Source organism: Verruconis gallopava (genome assembly GCF_000836295.1).
Source record: "Verruconis gallopava strain CBS 43764 unplaced genomic scaffold supercont1.6, whole genome shotgun sequence".
Classification (NCBI taxonomy): domain Eukaryota; kingdom Fungi; phylum Ascomycota; class Dothideomycetes; order Venturiales; family Sympoventuriaceae; genus Verruconis; species Verruconis gallopava.
Genome location: NW_015622142.1, coordinates 745,415 through 761,453, shown reverse-complemented (window position 1 = coordinate 761,453; position 16,039 = coordinate 745,415). Strand labels below are relative to the sequence as shown.

General features: G+C 53.1%; 5 protein-coding genes across 7 annotated transcripts; 3 read left to right on the top strand and 2 right to left on the bottom strand.

Moving 5' to 3' along the window:
- The first annotated feature begins 5 nt into the window (after positions 1 to 5).
- Positions 6 to 2,513, top strand: PV09_02560 (uncharacterized protein). Its single transcript, XM_016355619.1, has 3 exons — positions 6 to 240; positions 310 to 533; positions 595 to 2,513. The coding sequence occupies exons 1-3, from the start codon at positions 116 to 118 to the stop codon at positions 2,367 to 2,369; spliced, it is 2,124 nt and encodes a 707-aa protein (XP_016216755.1). The 5' UTR covers positions 6 to 115; the 3' UTR covers positions 2,370 to 2,513.
- PV09_02559 lies at positions 2,328 to 4,586 on the bottom strand. Of its 3 annotated transcripts, XM_016355617.1 has the most exons (6): positions 4,390 to 4,586; positions 4,199 to 4,302; positions 3,998 to 4,110; positions 3,542 to 3,939; positions 3,403 to 3,418; positions 2,328 to 3,328 (listed from the first exon to the last, which is right to left on the bottom strand). In XM_016355617.1, exons 1-6 carry the CDS (start codon positions 4,426 to 4,428, stop codon positions 2,655 to 2,657), a joined length of 1,344 nt encoding a protein of 447 aa, XP_016216753.1. In that variant the 5' UTR covers positions 4,429 to 4,586; the 3' UTR covers positions 2,328 to 2,654. The 3 variants fall into 3 exon arrangements, with proteins under 3 accessions (XP_016216753.1, XP_016216754.1, XP_016216752.1); XM_016355618.1 differs by having other exon boundaries at positions 4,199 to 4,586; XM_016355616.1 differs by having other exon boundaries at positions 3,403 to 3,939.
- A 3,515-nt stretch (positions 4,587 to 8,101) lies between these two features.
- On the top strand, positions 8,102 to 11,085 carry PV09_02558 (uncharacterized protein). Its single transcript, XM_016355615.1, has one exon. The coding sequence runs from the start codon at positions 8,707 to 8,709 to the stop codon at positions 9,859 to 9,861; it is 1,155 nt and encodes a 384-aa protein (XP_016216751.1). The 5' UTR covers positions 8,102 to 8,706; the 3' UTR covers positions 9,862 to 11,085.
- Positions 11,086 to 12,189: 1,104 nt separating this feature from the next.
- Positions 12,190 to 14,339, top strand: PV09_02557 (uncharacterized protein). The gene is made up of 5 exons (XM_016355614.1): positions 12,190 to 12,738; positions 12,831 to 12,943; positions 13,058 to 13,551; positions 13,654 to 13,718; positions 13,777 to 14,339. The coding sequence occupies exons 1-5, from the start codon at positions 12,584 to 12,586 to the stop codon at positions 13,847 to 13,849; spliced, it is 900 nt and encodes a 299-aa protein (XP_016216750.1). The 5' UTR covers positions 12,190 to 12,583; the 3' UTR covers positions 13,850 to 14,339.
- PV09_02556 (uncharacterized protein) lies at positions 14,304 to 15,249 on the bottom strand. The gene is made up of 3 exons (XM_016355613.1): positions 14,918 to 15,249; positions 14,730 to 14,800; positions 14,304 to 14,623 (listed from the first exon to the last, which is right to left on the bottom strand). The coding sequence occupies exons 1-3, from the start codon at positions 15,243 to 15,245 to the stop codon at positions 14,534 to 14,536; spliced, it is 489 nt and encodes a 162-aa protein (XP_016216749.1). The 5' UTR covers positions 15,246 to 15,249; the 3' UTR covers positions 14,304 to 14,533.
- Positions 15,250 to 16,039: the final 790 nt, after the last annotated feature.

Here is a 16,039-nt window from a genome sequence, read left to right as displayed (position 1 = left end):
TCTACGTTGTAAACACCTCTTAATGCTTCTCACCGCCTACCTAGCCAGCCTCACCACGAATACCAACGATTTGTTGTTCATTGTTCGAGATACCCAGATTTTGTAGCTGTCCACTATGGATCCGGAGATGATCAAGCACTACTTAGCTGACAGCCCTCCTACTGTCGTCCCTCTAGCAATCAAACCGCATTTTGAAGCTTTGAATGATCAAGAGAAGCTCTACGCCCACTACATCTCGGTGTATGCATATTTCTAGGCACAACTGCATACATACATGCACACAAGACCTTCGACTGATCACATAAACAGTGCTTGTTTTGCCGGAACACGCATTGTCCTCCGTCAGGTCTCCCCCGAGTCAGAGAGCATTTACGACTTCATTATAACCCTACACAAGGCGTTCAATGGGGACTGGAAGCAAGTCCAAAAGAAGAGCGGTGTCACTGATGAGGAGCTTGCTGCGTTTCTGCATTATGCCGCGCAGTTCTTAGGCAACGTGGGCAACTACAAGTCTTTCGGCGACAGCAAGTTCGGTATGTCCACATTGAAAAGCGGCACATGGAACTACGAAATGCTGATCTAGTGCCCCTAAAGTTCCTAGGATAGGACCCATGGTATTCAAGGCTATTGGTTCCGTCACGCCTGAGACGATCCAGCTGTGGGAGGAGATAAAGGATGGGTTATTTCCAACCGCCCGTGAGACTCAGATGCACTTGGGTTATCCTGACGCCGGCCACATCTCTACGTACTATCCCGATTCTCCGAATATCACCAAGGAGGAGATTTCTATCCTAAGCGAGTTCCTCGAGAGCCAAAAATTGTTGCCGGAGAATACGAGAATCAGAGCCACTCCAGCTGGCTACGAGGTACTTATCGCTTCGGCTCAAGAGTACCCCTCTTCCGGAGCACGAGATGTGCCGCTATCTCAGTGGTCACTTAGCAGCATACGTAATGGCGACAAGCTCAAGGGCCACACCCTTGTTCTCACATATGGTGATCACAGCAAAGAAATGAGCACCATTTCTGACGCTATTACTTCCGCGGCGAAATACGCCCTCAATGACACCGAAAAAGCTATGATGGAGGAGTACGCAAAGTCCTTTACTACAGGCTCGCTGGAAGCATACAAGCAGAGCCAGCGTCTGTGGATCAAGGACAAGAAACCGCAGGTCGAAACCGATCTTGGGTTTGTGGAGACGTACAGAGACCCACATGGCATTCGTGGCGAGTGGGAGGGTTTTGTTGCTATGGTCAACAAAGAACGAACGAAGGCCTTTGGGAAGCTAGTCGACGCCGCGCCCACGCTAATACCCAAGTTACCCTGGGGAAAGGAGTTTGAAAAGGATGAGTTCCTTAGCCCGGACTTCACTTCTCTGGAAGTGTTGACATTTGCGGGCAGTGGAATTCCCGCTGGCATCAATATTCCTAACTACGATGACATCAGGCAGACAGAAGGATTCAAGAACGTGTCTTTGGGCAATGTTCTGTCAGCAAAGGCTCCGGATGAGAAAATACCGTTTATCAAGGATAAAGATCTGGATGTGTATAAAAAGTACCGCGACATCGCGTTTGAGGTGCAGGTTGGTCTACATGAACTTCTTGGCCACGGATGCGGAAAGCTCCTTCAGGAGACAGAAAGAGGAAAATACAACTTTGACATCAACAACCCTCCTGTAAGTCCCTTGACTGGCAAGCCCATCACCACGTACTACAGACCTGGGCAAACGTGGGGGAGTGTTTTTGGCGCTGTGGCCGCAAGCTATGAAGAGTGTCGCGCCGAAGCCGTCGCGATGGCTCTCAGCTGTGACTTCAGCGTCTTGCAGATCTTCGGATTGGGTGACGGCAGCGAAGACATGAGCGGCGAAGCCGGTGACGTGCTGTTCGTTAGCTACTTGTCCATGGCACGCGCTGGCGTCGCGGCGCTTGAGTACTGGGACCCCAAATCAAAGAAATGGGGACAAGCGCACATGCAAGCCCGCTTCTCCATTCTGCGCACCTTCCTCGACGCCGGAGAGGAATTCTGCAGTCTCGAGTACACGACGGATGATCTGTCTGATCTGACAATCAAGCTCGACCGTGGCAAAATCCTCAGCCACGGACGGCCCGCTGTGGAGAAATATCTCCAGAAGCTGCACATCTACAAGAGCACCGCCGACGTAGCTGCGGGAGCGAAGATGTACGCTACAATCACCGAGGTCGACGATTGGTTTGCGACGAAAGTCCGACCAGCCGTTCTAGCACAGAAGATGCCGAGAAAGGTGTTTGTGCAAGCTAACACGTTTTTGGAGGGCGACAAGGTAGTGCTCAAGGAATATGATGCGACTCCCGAGGGAATGATTGCAAGTTATGCGGACAGGACGTATATCTAGTGTTCCCCGTTGACATGAGGAAGAATCTCTAGCATTGATCGAGGCGTTCTATAGAGGACGATTCAACGTGCCTCGAATTCAGAAACCTAAATGAAGCAAACAAATGAAATACACGTTCCCCGAAAACCACGTGACGCATCGAAGAGAACGACTGAGTCCTTTTGTGGAATGCCGTCCTGTCATTGAGATCATAAGCGATTGCGAGCTGTGGCTTTCGCCCAAGCGCAATGCTAGCGTGCTGCCGGCCCTCTCTAGCCGCCGTCGACAGCCCGCGGCGTTTACGCCTCACACGTCCAGAATCCGTCTGATCAGCTGCTCGCCGAAGACGTGTATGCCGCCGCTCTCGACGGCGACCCTGATTCTGTTGCCCGCCCGCTCGTCGAGCCACAAGCCGGCGTCTCCAACCACCTCGACGGGTTCGTCAGAGTTGGGTGCAGACATCTTCTTCCTGTCGCGGTGGTCGACGACGTACATGCCTCTGGTCCACTGGCCGGAAGTCTCGACGCGGATGTCGCGTGGCTCGGAGAGGCTGACGGCGTGGGCGGAGTGGTCCTTGTTGAGAAGGTACCATATGCACAGGGGGTCGTGCAGAGAGAGGCCTACGTTGTCCCCCTCGTGGCCGTGGTGCAGGGACTCCATCTTGCGGAACGTGGACGTCAGGAAGGCGGTCATGAAGGCGGCCAGCGGCGAGCCCTCCAGCGACGGCTCGGCCATCACGGCGCGGAACGTGCCCGCGCGCAACCAGTGGTGGTTCGTGATGTCCAGCGGGAAAAGACTCACCTTTAGCTGGCGCGACAGCTTCTTGGGGTAGGCGGACAGATGTACCGGAGGGGCGTCGGTTGCGGCCTGGTCTACTTGTGGCGGCAGCGGAGGCGTCGGCGGCATGGTGGTCCACGGGAATAGAGATGTCAGCGCGTAGACGCGCGCTGCAGCGACCGAGTCGGCATACGTGTTGAATTCTGGGTGTCGCGTTAGGCTGTCGACCGTAACAGATCGGCTTGTGACGTATGAGTAGGAGAGGGACAGGGCGCACCTGCGACGGGGGTGATCTGGTTGCGTAGATTTAGCGCTGTACGTAAGACATTGGGTGGCTGCTTGATGAGCTTGAAAGGGGGACAGGGGAACTTGGGATTGTGTAGCGGTGGTTGTGGTGGAAGTGGTAATGCTCCTACATTTCCTTCGAAATTGATGGCCCCGCCCATGACAACGAGTTCCTTGACACGGAGGAATGTTTCCGGATCTGCGGCTGCTGCGATGGCGATGTTGGTCAGAGGACCGATGGCCACGATGGTGAAGGTGTCTGGCTCGTTCTCCTTGAGCAGGCGGAGGATCTCCTCGTGAGCCGGCCGTTTCGACGGCGTAAACAAGGTGTCTGTGGTTTGCAGCTCCTCGGCCATGGCTAGCTCTTCAGGGTCACTGGTGGCTTTGTCAAGCTTGAACAGATGCTTCCATGTTTCCGCTGGCGAGAGATGCGGATGGGTCTCATAAATGCCGCCGAGACCATCACGTCCGTGGAAATAATCTGCCATCCGCTTCTGCTCCGCCAAGGGTGAGTCTGCGCCCACAGCAACTGCAACGCAAAGTCAGTCTCGGTGTTGGGTATGAATTTCGGAACCGAGTAACGGCACCAAGCGGCTTCATCTTCTTCAACAGTTCAAACCCTTCCGGTCTACCCACGCTCCTCCGCCACGCCATCTCCTTCTCGACATGGTGAAAAATGGACACGACATTACGAACACAGCTATACCACGGTTAGGACAATTTTCTGCAAGAGGGACGCACTGCAATTCGCGAGGAAGAATGCAGTGCGTGGCTCCAATACCACACACCTTTCGACCTCTACGTTGCCATACGTGACCGATATCAGGTCCAGCTGGAGATCATCGGGATTTGCTGACAGCGCCAACAACAGCGCCAAAGTGTCGTCTACGCCCTGGGTGCAACAGATAAGTTTACGTCATTGATGAACAGCCAACCCCTTGGAGCGGGGCAAATTGAATGAATGAGAAGAAGAACTGACAGGATCGGTATCGATAATGACGCGATGCTTGGGACCCATGACTTGGAAGAAATGCGGCACGCAACAACGCCAACACAACTTCAAAAGAGCGATTCGAAAGAATGTGTCGGAGTTACGCGGTAGGGTTCGGCGCAATGCGAGGTCGCCGCAACCAAAATGCACCAAAGTCAAAACGACAAGGGGAGACCGTATCTGTGGGGGGGGGGGGGGGGGGGGGGGGGGGGGGGGGGGGGGGCGTTCGTTATCAACGGACAAAGGCAAGGAGGAGAAAAGGAATAAATAAGTTATGACCAGGAAAAAAAATTCGACGGCTTCCGAACACTTTCCCCACTAGTGCTGGAAAGGAAGGTATCAGATCATCTTACTGGAGCAGAGAAGAAAAATAAAGAGAATTTTAACGCCCACCAAAGGTTTAAAAGGAAAAAAGAAGGACGCAAACAGCGAAGGCGCGTGGGTATCCTTGCCGCTTCCACAACACAGTAGACACTGTTTGATAGATGACCGAGTGAGTGAACAAACGGGTCGTCAACGGAATACACGCGTTTGCGTTCCCACAGATGCTTACCCGGCGTCCAGACCAAGCTTGGAAGTAGAATGATCACGTGATATTAGAATCATAATAGGACCACACGTTTATCGGTTTTAATGTTCAGCTCATGAGCGGAGATGCATGGGTGGGAGTTTGTGCACGTGCGTTCAATATTTTTTCTTAAGCTACTTCAAGCTGATCCTATCTGGCGAGAAATATTTGGCATCGATCTGACAGAAGCGGACGGCCAATGCTCTGCGTTGAATGTGCAGTCCAAACACGTTGCTGGTTGTCTTTCCATCTCAAGACGTGGCTGAGGAGGCTGACCAATGCATAGTCATGCCTTCTGCGCACATCCACACTCGTATGTCACATCCTATCAATAGCTGCTTCGTTGCAAATTGTCGAAATAAGTAAGGGAAAACGGTGGGGAAAAAAGAGTGAAGCAAATTGAGGAGCGAAGAATATGAAAAATCCCGCTGCGTCTACAGCAACGAACTTTTTGATCGTTATCGATTTGAAACTACTGTCAGCAGCCTGATCCTTGCGCGCGTCAGCTTGCTCCCGTGGACGCGCAGGAGAGAGAGAGAGAGTGTGTGTGTGTGTTTGTCCGCAACTTCTGATTTACAGGAACACTTCATGTACTTCCAAGACCGTGCCGATCTTACAATGGTACAGGCCGTGCGTGTGCCACCCGTGCTCCCGTGCCTTTTCTTTTTTTCCTTCTGCTGGAAAGCGCGTCGGCAAACCGGAACACAAGGTACAGGCGCGCTGCTTCAGTCGAAAAAAAAAGGGGGGGGGGGGGAAACATTTTTGGACAGTCCGAGACGGGCGTTCACGCCTCGAGTAATTGACACAGAATGCCCACTCTGCGTGAATGGTTGATGAGACGCGACAGAACCAGCTTTACGTTGCGGCTCTGATCTTCATCGACTCGGCATGCCGCGGGAATGCTCCATGCCCTACGCAGGCAACCGTTACACCCTTCTCTGGGCCCGTTCCCCAGATTCGACTAGGTTGCGAGCCGTGTGTTGCCCGACGATTTGGTTGGAGGGAAAGGGCCAGGATATTGCAAGAAAGCCTGGGCTGGAAGAGAGAGACAAACGTCGTGTCTGATGCTGGCATGAAGATCGAAGCAGAGAAGGTCCTCGACCGATGCTTCCTTCTCTCGCACAATCAAAGGAAAAAAAAATACATGGGTATGGCCTTACGATGGTTGACCACGATTGCAGCCTCGCCCAGTTACAGTACCGCAGATGCGTCCGCGGCGCGGGAACGAATCAGGAATTTCCACACAAATGCACACATACACACGGCACAAGCGTGCTTTGACTAGGAAACGAGGAAGCCAGTGACGCGAAGACGAGGCCGGCAACGAGTACGGTTTCATATAAACTTCCTTTATTTCATTTTTTTTCCCCCGAGCAAGAGGCCGATGTGAAATCAGGGTGAGGGTCCGGGCACTGTCTTGGATGGAAAGAGGTGACATTGGTGGTTCATGACCAATGACAGGTGGGAAAGGAAGGTTGGGCTGACACCATGTCACGGCAATGCTTCAGAAAGTCCTCACTCATCTCGCGACGCGGAAGGGAGGGGCGCCGAACTTCATTACGCGTTTCCCTTACAGATCGAGATTTGTCGGAGCCGGGAGGAGAGGGGCGCAGCTGAGATAAGATTTGAGTGCGTGTGCGAATGCGCGCGAAGTGGGCGTTTCGCGAGTGGGAGAGGGGAGAATTTGTGGGGCGTAGAGAATTGATTCCGCGACGAGATCGCGCGACGGGCGAGCAGGGAAGCGCGATGACAATGCGAGAATTATGGGAAATAAGTAAGATTAATCAAAGGGCTCGGGATTGGCAAAGGCACGATGAGACCAGTGTGTGATTGTTGCGGGCGACGGACAGGAACTAGCGTCGCGTTCAAGTAGGACGGTGGAGGGTCGTTTCAGGCGCAGAACAATAATCATCCTGTGCAGTTCAGCTGCTGGACCGAAAGGGAAGGCCAACAGCTGTGCGTGATTAGGGGGCAAGTGCGCGAGGCCATTGGACAGGCCCGACGCACGCGCTGCCAACGGGGTACCAAGACGTGCCTCTCGCTTACACTGCCAGGCGCGCGACGATGGCAAAGCGGTAGCTGGGCTCGGCCGCAGCGCAGCCAGTCGTTGTGGTCAAGCAAAGCGTGTTGCAGCAGCACTGAACAGAAGATACGGGACAGTTGAGCCGGTACTGAGGCCGAAGGCAGGTGGGGAGAACGGTTGGAGACGGTCTGGTGATCGACCCACCCAGCTGAAGTGATGGGAGCGAGGAGGGCGGGGGAGAAGAGGCAAAACCTGCTGGAGAACAGCCGTGCAGCCAGCGAAGCCGCAAAGATGAAAGGCTGTGTGATTGATTATTATTCACTCTGTGGATTCGTGGACGGCTGTCGCTTCGGGAAGCGGTCGATCATCCCCACAGCCCGTGCACAGGTGCGCCATTCGTGGCAAAGGAGGAAGGAAGATAGACGTCAGCGGAGGCGGTCGTCTTATACTCTGTTCTGATGCTGGCGTCGGCTTGCTGTGCGCCGGCGCAGGTGCGGGAGAAAGGCACTGCGGTGCCGGACCTGCAAGAGCTGCGGCCAACGCTGCCGGTGATGCTGCAAACTGCTGTGCGCCAGGCCGGCGAGCCTGCGCAAGTCAGCCCTAAGTTTAGTCTCGTAACTTTCCGCGCCGTCCTTGCGCAAGCACGGTTTGCTCGGTAGTGTGGACTCGCCCAGTGGGTGCCCGCTGGCCTGGGGGAGGGACGCCTGCCTAAATCCACCCTCGGCGGCGGAGCTGGAGCTGTCCCGTAACCGCTCTGTCCTGCACTCCGTACGATACTTTACCGTACGTTACTGTTCTGATCTCCGTGCGCAAGCAACGAGAGGCGATGTCAGCCGTGCCTGCGTACGGTTGTTTCCCAGCCCGGACTAGCCTCCACGTAACTTTACGCGCGCGTGCTCTCTCTTGCAGGCCCGCCGAGTTTGCTGCCTCGTCGATGTGTGCGTTTCACCTCTGGCGCTGTCTCTCCACCCCCCAGAACGAAAGTTACACAGCAGCGTTCTCACCTTGCAGTGGACCCTGGCCCGCATCCCCTCGCCCCCCAAAAAGAGCCCACCATCTCCTAAGACAGCGCCTGCAGCGAACCAGCTCCCTTCCCGCCGGGCGGCTCGCCAATCGTCCAACCTTTACATCATTTGCCTTTCCCTTGCCTCAACCCTCTTGCACAACTAAACCCTCAACGACCTTCTCACTGTTCACCCTCCTCAGCCTCTCTCGCAATAGCGTCGCCACAACCTCTGAGTCTTGCGCCAGTGCCCCGAGCCAACCTCAACCGTCTTTCGCCCCCCCGTTACCCGCACCGTGGTTCCACCCCAGTCGATCTTAGGAAAGGCGGCCGCTTCGTTGCTCGAAGAGGCCAGCTGGAATCCGTTCCACTTTATTTCTGTCTACATCCTTTTGGCGCCCATACCTCTCCTTCCCTCTTTTCTACCGCCCTCCACCACGACAATTGGGCCATATACTGCCTCTTTCACCCAACTTCCAGTCGCGCGTCTCTTGCTTTTCACGGCCGACCCTAACGAACGCACCTCGTAACCTCCCTTATTTGCTGTAACCTCATCCGCGAGCGTGCTCTCGAACACTTGTACACCTTCCCGCAAACCGCACCCTCCACGTGGCCGTACCTTGCTAAGCGACACATTTCACGCCCTGCGTACCAATCTGCTAGCTTCACACCCCCAAATCCTTTCCGCCGCCGCCGCACATCTCAGCCACCATGGATCCTTCATACTACACCGTCCTTGGCTGGACGGTCACCATTGTCGGCGGAGGCATTGCCTACTACTATTATTCCAGGCCCGACGGTCGCCACCGAGACTTTAGAGGTCGAGCGCAGCGCAATAACCTGCCGCGACCGGCGACGACGGCGACTCAGGACTCACAGGACGAGGCGAGCAACATTAAGCGGAGAAAACGCGACGAGCGCGCTCGCGCAGCACCTTCGTCGGGCTCCCGCAACAGCCGAGACTCGGAGACAGACTCGGCGCAATTGGCAAACAGCACCTCGAAGCGTGTTGCCCTGGACGATGGCGAGGAAGAGAAGGAGGACGTGTCGTGGGCGCATCAGCTCAATCAGAAGAAGAAGGGCACCACCCTTGCACCTCCCGCTCGAGCAGCAACTCGGCAAAAGACGGTCAAGCAGTCGAACGCAAACAACAGAGCTGCCGAACTTTCGACGGAGGAGTCATCGGCGGCTGGCGATGCGGAGTATGATCTCTCTCCCGCAATTTCACTCACTGCAAATGACAAGACACCTAGCGGCCGTGATGTGTCTGACATGCTCGAACCTGCCGCGCCGGGCCCTTCGATCTTGAAGATCAGCGAGCCGACGAACACGTTCAAAGGCAATAAGTCAAAACAGCAGAAACAAGCTAAGGCGGCACCTCAACAAGAAACGAAGAAGCAGCGACAGAACCGCAAAAAAGCAGAGGAGAGAAAGGCGCAGCGCGAGGCCGACGAAAAGGAGCGCAAAATCCTAGAGGAACAGCAGCGCCGACGCGCACGTATCGAGCGTGGCGAGCCTGCCAAGAATGGTTTGGGCAGCCAGAAGCCAGCTAGCAACGCGTGGAAGGCTGGCAGCGGCCCTGCCACGAGCGGACAGCTCCTGGACACGTTCAACAACGACGACACGACTACGGCGACAGAGTCGACGGCGCCGACAAGCGTGAGCTCCAGTCCTACCCAGGTGACTGCCACTGCCACTGCAGCCGACAAGGAGGACTGGTGGGCTAAGAATACGATCCCAGAGGAGGAACAGACGCGCATGCTGCGGGAGCAGGACGAGGACTCGTGGGTCACCGTCGGCCAAAAAGGGAAGAAGGTCCACAGGCACCCACAGGGCGGCGCCGTGCAGACCGTAGCAGTCGTCTGACCATCATGTCTCCGTTGCTTCAATCTACCATTTTTACCATGTGTACGAAACATACGAGGAGCCTGACTGCCCTCGAGCAGAGCGGTACACTTCTCTCTTTGATTGCCTTTGCACAAGCATTTTTCGCCACACGTACTACTCGCCATGTTATTTTGTTTCTCTCTTTACCTCAGGCGCGGATGCAAAGGACTATTTTGGATGCTATTTTCTTGCTTCATTTTCCTGTACCATCAGTATTCACAGCTGTCGACATCTTGACCAGCACAACAGCAGCAGCTGCGAAAGCAGCAGATGCAGCATTGAGCACGCATTATTGAGAGCTCAAATGGGGATTGTGGTGATTTTTCTTCCATCACGAGCGCGCGTAAAGCGGTCGCCATATATCGGATTCTTAAACCATCGCGGATGTTGCCATACCCATATCAATCTATCCATATATCTACCTTCACCCACTTTGTCTATTCGGTCCTCTTATACGTATCTGGCAGGACAGGCCGCAAAAGCCTTTGTATGTCGTCCTCCTCTCCGTCTATTCTCACTTTTGCAAAACTCCTACCGGCCTTGGACATCTGGGTTGATCTGTTGCACCAATTTCTTTTTCTTTTTCTTTTGAGGAAAGAGGGTGGGATGAAGGAATCTAGGCGCTGTCTTAGTTCCCAACGCTTTGTCCATCCTCATGTCTCCAGATATGAGCCAGGCAAGAACAACATCAACAGCACCAAAGGAGGACAGGACAAAGATTACAAACGAAGAGATCCACGCACAAGAAAAGAGAAAAAAAAATGAGCCATAGGACGGGCATTTGGAGTGAAGTCCACCGCGCGAAGCTTTTGACTTCCGGAACAGAAGTGACTTACATCCAATCCCATGTACGTTTGTTCTTCCGCCACGGTAGTCATGGCAAGGGAATCTATGGGAGGGTTTTTGTAAAGGCTGTTTGTAACTTGAGGAATCACCAAAGAGACAGAGAGAAAGGACCAAAATAAGCGAGTGTTTATGTAAGTTACTCCATACCTGCACATGTATTTTATTGTCCACTCTGGTACACACATGCACAAACGTAGTTCCACACTCGTAAAGGCACGATATGGCCTTTTCACCCCTTTCTCTCCGACTTGCTCTGTGTCTGGAGGAGTCATTGCGAAATTAAGGTATTTCTGTATATCAAATACAAAGCCTGTCCTCTCTACAGGAATGGGGTTTTGATATTATGGTCGACATGCTAGACACGTTTCAAAAATACCTTCTGTGCTTTTTCTAATTCTTCTTCTTATCTTTCTTCTTACTTTTCTGGAAAAACAAAAAGAAATCAAAGTTGATCAAGGAAAAAATTTGAACGGAGGACGAAATCATGTCGTATGTACATGAGAGCTCTACTTTCCTACCGCCGCTGGCCTGCAAGTGAGATATCATCCGCTTCAAGGGGTCTCAGATGCCTTCGCCGGTCGAAATTTCACGAGCTGAACAGGACGCAAGTGTGGAAATGGCGAGGGGACTGGGTTTTATTATTTTCTGCGGCCACGAGCGGGAGTTGCAAGCTAATGTATTTTATCTCCGGCGTGGTCGAGGGAGGATGCCTGTTCAGGTCTGTTGCCCCCAATCACGTGCGGAGATCCGCCGTCCGCTTCTGTCCTGTTCGCACGTTGCGCCTTGGGGCGATCGTGGAGCGAAGACACACGCGATGCACCGAGCAACTGTGCGTGCGTGTGTGTGTGTGTGTGTGTGTGTGTGTGTGTGTGTGTGTGTGTGTGTGTGTGTGTGTGTGTGTAACTGTGTGTGCATGTGTGTTGGTGTGCGCGGATGCGGGCTGAGAGCTCCGACAGGGCAAGAAAGGCTACGAGTTCACATTCTTTTTCCCCCTTTAGGAAGAGGTGTACGGTTCCCCATTTTTAGGGGGAAGGGCAAACAGGTCGGTTTGACAGGAAATAGAGCGCTGCTGGAGCCCGGTGCTGATTGAATTTTTTTGAAATTTTTTTTTTGGGACAGAGCGGGTTTCGGTCTTGATTGATTGGCGAGACCTGTTGCTGAGTGGGATATGGAGGGGAAAAATTGAGAAGGGGAGCGGGGAGGGGGCCGAAGAAAGTTGCGAAAAGGTGACATAAAGCTGTCGAGCAAGTGAAAGTACGGTGGAAGCAAGTCTGGCTGTCTGTTCCTGCGATCTTGTATTTGGTCTCTGCGTACGGAGGACGCGAGCATCTGTACTGTGTAGAAGTACGTGTGTTTTCTTACGAATGTGCGTGCGTTCACGGGCGCCGGCCGAGGGATCGCATCTGCGACAGGGAGGGCCCATGCTTTCTTACTTTGGAACTTATCCTGACCTCACCTCTGGCCGAGAGCGTTAAGGACAGATCAGCTACTCCACAAATCCAGCAAGCTTGGTCTCGACACGCGCATCTGCCCGCCCATTGCTGTCTCTTGTTGCAATCTCTCTTTCTCTCTCGCACACATCATAATCACAAAGGTCTCGACCCTTCTTCTCTTCGTCTCTCTCTCTCTCCCCTTCTCTCTCTCTCCCTCTCTTCCTCTTCTCTACTTTTTTTTGCGATCCCTCACACATCGGATTCGGCTTTCTCCTCTGCCCGCGTTGCGTCCGCAATCCGCCACGTCTCACGTTCGATTCGGGCGTACGGCTTTCTTCAGCTCGATCTGAGATCGATAAAAGAAGAAGTAAAAGAAAAAGCAAAAGAAAGCAGAAGCAGAAGAATAATAAGAATCAGCCCACATGGCGCAATTGCGAGGCGGACACTACCAAATGGGTGGCGGCTACGGCGTTAGCACCAACCCGGCCACGAGCGACCCTTCGCCGCTGGACCAGATCCGGGAGCAGACGAGCAAGATTGAAGACTTCTTCGACACCATCTCTGAGCCAATTAAGCCGTACGTTCTTGACTTACTGCTCATCTTGCGAGAGTTGGGCTCGCAAACCAAAAGAGAACACCATGGCTAACTCGTAGCGTATGTGTGCACAGGTATCTTCCAGCGATCGGCCGCTTCCTTATCGTAGTCACCTTCCTCGAAGACGCTCTCAGGATAATAACGCAGTGGAGTGATCAGCTGCTCTACCTCAAGGAATATAGGCACAGTAAGCGACACGCCTACACCAAGCACCCCCTGAAGCATTGAAGCGGAAGAGGCGGGAAGGAGGGCTAGGAACATTCAAGACAGATCATTGCTAACGAAAGTCTTGCGTAATCAGTCCCATGGGGAATAACACACCTGTTCCTGATTGCCAATGTCATCACCATGTGCGTCTGCTCGACCATGATCATTACTCGCAAGCATTCCGAATATGCCGTCTTCGGCCTTCTCGGCGTTGTCGTCACCCAGGCGCTCGGTTACGGCCTCATCTTTGACCTCAACTTCTTCCTGCGCAACTTGTCCGTCGTCGGCGGTCTCCTCATGGTCTTATCCGACTCGTGGGTCCGGAAGCGATTCGCTCCCGCTGGTCTGCCGCAGATCGACGAGAAAGACCGCAAGATGTATGTCCAGCTCGCCGGTCGCGTCTTGCTCATCTTTCTCTTCCTCGGCTTCATTTTCGCCGGCGAATGGAGCATTTGGCGCGTTATCGTTAGCATCTTCGGCTTCGTGGCCTGCGTTATGGTTGCTGTTGGCTTCAAGGCCAAGATGAGCGCTGTGCTGCTCGTCATGATCCTGAGCATATTCAACGTGATTGTGAACAACTTCTGGACCGTACGTTTGTTTCTCTCCCGCCACAACTTGCTCTCTTTTCGCATCGGCATTGTCCGAATTCAACCTTTCGAGGAATAACAGAACTGACGAAACGATGCACAGCTTCACCCGCACCACCCTCATAAGGATTTCGCCAAGTACGACTTCTTCCAGATCCTTTCCATTGTGTAAGTCGCTGCGCCGCACAGCCTACTGGACTGCACAAACTAACACTTTACCTTCAAGTGGTGGTCTTCTCCTCCTGGTCAACATGGGCCCAGGTCAGGTCAGCTTCGATGAGAAGAAGAAGGTCTACTAAGCTAGCCTGTGCGGTTCCACCGAAATTACCAATTGAGAAATTACAGCCCACCCGCAACGCACTGTTCAGGATAGCGACCATTTCTTTGATCGGCTGGCCAGCCGCACGTAAGCTTACTACACCACAACAATCACCAGAACTCACCAAACACTCATGTACAATATCATTGTATGCAGCGTCATTGGAAACATCTTTAACGTTGGAGAAGAATCACAAAAGGCTGGGGAAAATACTTTATTTGCGACTATTCAGGGCTAGGTTTGGGGTGTGGAGTAATTCTACATGGCGCAATAACTGGATCTAGCGGCGCTCGTATAGTCGCACCTTCCCGGTCTCTTGCCCGGGATAGAGAATGCGCGTGTGTTGGAGAGAAACAGGACGGCAAAAAGTGTGGATGCCTCAGGATTCAATGATGAAGAACATGGTAGCAATTGAGTATCAAGCTTATTATTTTCTTGGAATGAGGAAAAGGTGCCCCAAGTGTGCAGCTTGTTTATCCTCCCTTTTGCACGAACTCTCAGACCCCTATTTTTTAAACTCACTCCACGTCATTCTTACCGAGTATACTTTTTTGCTGACTGTCATTAGTTAAATACTGGGGCGCACTTGGCTCTCCCGACCCTTTTTTCGAAATCATTTTGAAAGCTTATCAATTTAAGCTTTCGTCCGTCATTTGCGGAGTGTCTACCAGATCTGGCTTCCCTCGCATCTGTCTTCCAGCGTGAGTTCGATATCGATATCGATCAGGCCGAGTATGTTGATGTCGATGTCGACCTGTCCAGCGTCAGTGGATGCCCTACGCACGACCACAATTCACGCATCTACGTATGCGCTCCTGTGTGATATCTTCTTCTTGGGGTTGGTTCGGAACCGGACTTACGAAGGGATCGTTCATGCAGCAGTACGCCTTCTTCTTGCAGTAATCTTTCAACGGCTTGTCCCAGTGTTTCTCTGCGATCCAGGCAAACGAGGCATCAGCGAACGGAACTCATTTGAATTGTGTTTATTAAACAAAAAGAGGGAGGGGGGAGGAATAAGGGGGAGTTGGGCTTGCAGCGCTTGCCGTACCTAGCTCATTGCCGCTCCACTTGCCACATGTCTTCGTCTCGTCATCTGCCCAGCACACCCATTCGCCCCTGCCGCTGCCTTGGCAGTCGTCGTACGCATTGCCGCACGTGTATGTGTCGCTGCCGCGAGCGTTAAGCTGCTGCAGCGCCGGGTGTGCCGCTACAGACAGGGCAGAGGTGAGCACGAAGACAGCAGTCTTGAAGAGCATGCTTTTGGATGGTTGTTGGGGTTTGTGCTTTTGAAACTGTGGCAGTATAAATGATCGAGCTGTGTGAAGAACGAAATTCACAGGTAGATGAACGGATGTTCTTATAGACCGCTCAGACATTGACGGTCTTACGAGCGAGATGCGGTTCTACGTAAATGGAGATCTCCTCTGACACTATACCGCGGATTAGCGTCGCTGGTTCTCTGCATGCTCGCATCAGAGAGGCTAGGTATCTCGCCGTCCATTTTTCTGCCAGCCTTTCACTGGTCGTCTGGTCATCTTCGACGGTGAACCTCAACTCTCACGCAGGTAAGAGCGTCCATGATGACACATAGAAATCATTCGATCTGCAAGCGTCGAGACAGAACTGCATTCATGGCCGCAAGGCTGCTGCGGTGGAATTCGCGCTTGTTTCTAGTACACCTGCAGCAAGGGATGTAAACCCAGTTGAGAAGCGCAGCTGAAGATAGCTATGTGATCTCAAAGAAAGTCCGTCCTGGTCTGCGCTGATCGCAAACAGCCGTCGCAGGGCTGAAGACGCACTGATCGGGATATTGAGTGACAGGTAATGTGCGGAGCTAAGCTGATGAGAGTTTGAGGGGTAGGTTTGGACTCAGAATTTGGCGGCTTAGCGTCTGCAGATCTAAGGCGTAAATTCGACGGCGCAAGAAAAGGGTGGTGAGAAGAAAGGCCCAGCGGCGAATGAACATTCACGTTCCCGAATATCAATGCTGTCGTGAAATGCATTTTGGTCGAGCATTCGTCGGCGGCTGGAGAGATTTTAGCAGTGTCCGCTGTGGACAACAACGTCACGATCTTAGCATGTTGTAAAGAATATTTACTTATTTGGTTACGAATTCTTTCCCATTCCCGTAATCTCCAAGGCCACGCTGAGATGTGAATAGGTTAGCAGC

Bases quoted from the DNA above. Each gene is read 5' to 3' on its own strand.
- PV09_02556 (XM_016355613.1), bottom strand. From the start codon at position 15,245: ATGTCTGAGCGGTCTATAAGAACATCCGTTCATCTACCTGTGAATTTC. The intron at 14,801-14,917 runs GTACGGCAAGCG...CCTGGATCGCAG, and splicing joins GTGGAGCGGCAATGAGCTAG to AGAAACACTGGGACAAGCCG. The intron at 14,624-14,729 runs GTAAGTCCGGTT...GACGCTGGACAG, and splicing joins GCTGCATGAACGATCCCTTC to GTCGACATCGACATCAACAT.
- PV09_02557 (XM_016355614.1), top strand. From the start codon at position 12,584: ATGGCGCAATTGCGAGGCGGACACTACCAAATGGGTGGCGGCTACGGC. The intron at 12,739-12,830 runs GTACGTTCTTGA...ATGTGTGCACAG, and splicing joins ATCTCTGAGCCAATTAAGCC to GTATCTTCCAGCGATCGGCC. The intron at 13,552-13,653 runs GTACGTTTGTTT...AACGATGCACAG, and splicing joins TTGTGAACAACTTCTGGACC to CTTCACCCGCACCACCCTCA.
- PV09_02560 (XM_016355619.1), top strand. From the start codon at position 116: ATGGATCCGGAGATGATCAAGCACTACTTAGCTGACAGCCCTCCTACT. The intron at 241-309 runs GTATGCATATTT...TCACATAAACAG, and splicing joins TACGCCCACTACATCTCGGT to TGCTTGTTTTGCCGGAACAC. The intron at 534-594 runs GTATGTCCACAT...GTGCCCCTAAAG, and splicing joins TTTCGGCGACAGCAAGTTCG to TTCCTAGGATAGGACCCATG.
- PV09_02559 (XM_016355616.1), bottom strand. From the start codon at position 4,428: ATGGGTCCCAAGCATCGCGTCATTATCGATACCGATCCT. The intron at 4,303-4,389 runs GTCAGTTCTTCT...TGTTGCACCCAG, and splicing joins TCATTATCGATACCGATCCT to GGCGTAGACGACACTTTGGC. The intron at 3,940-3,997 runs GTGCCGTTACTC...TTTGCGTTGCAG, and splicing joins GAAGAAGATGAAGCCGCTTG to TTGCTGTGGGCGCAGACTCA.
- PV09_02558 (XM_016355615.1), top strand. From the start codon at position 8,707: ATGGATCCTTCATACTACACCGTCCTTGGCTGGACGGTCACCATTGTC.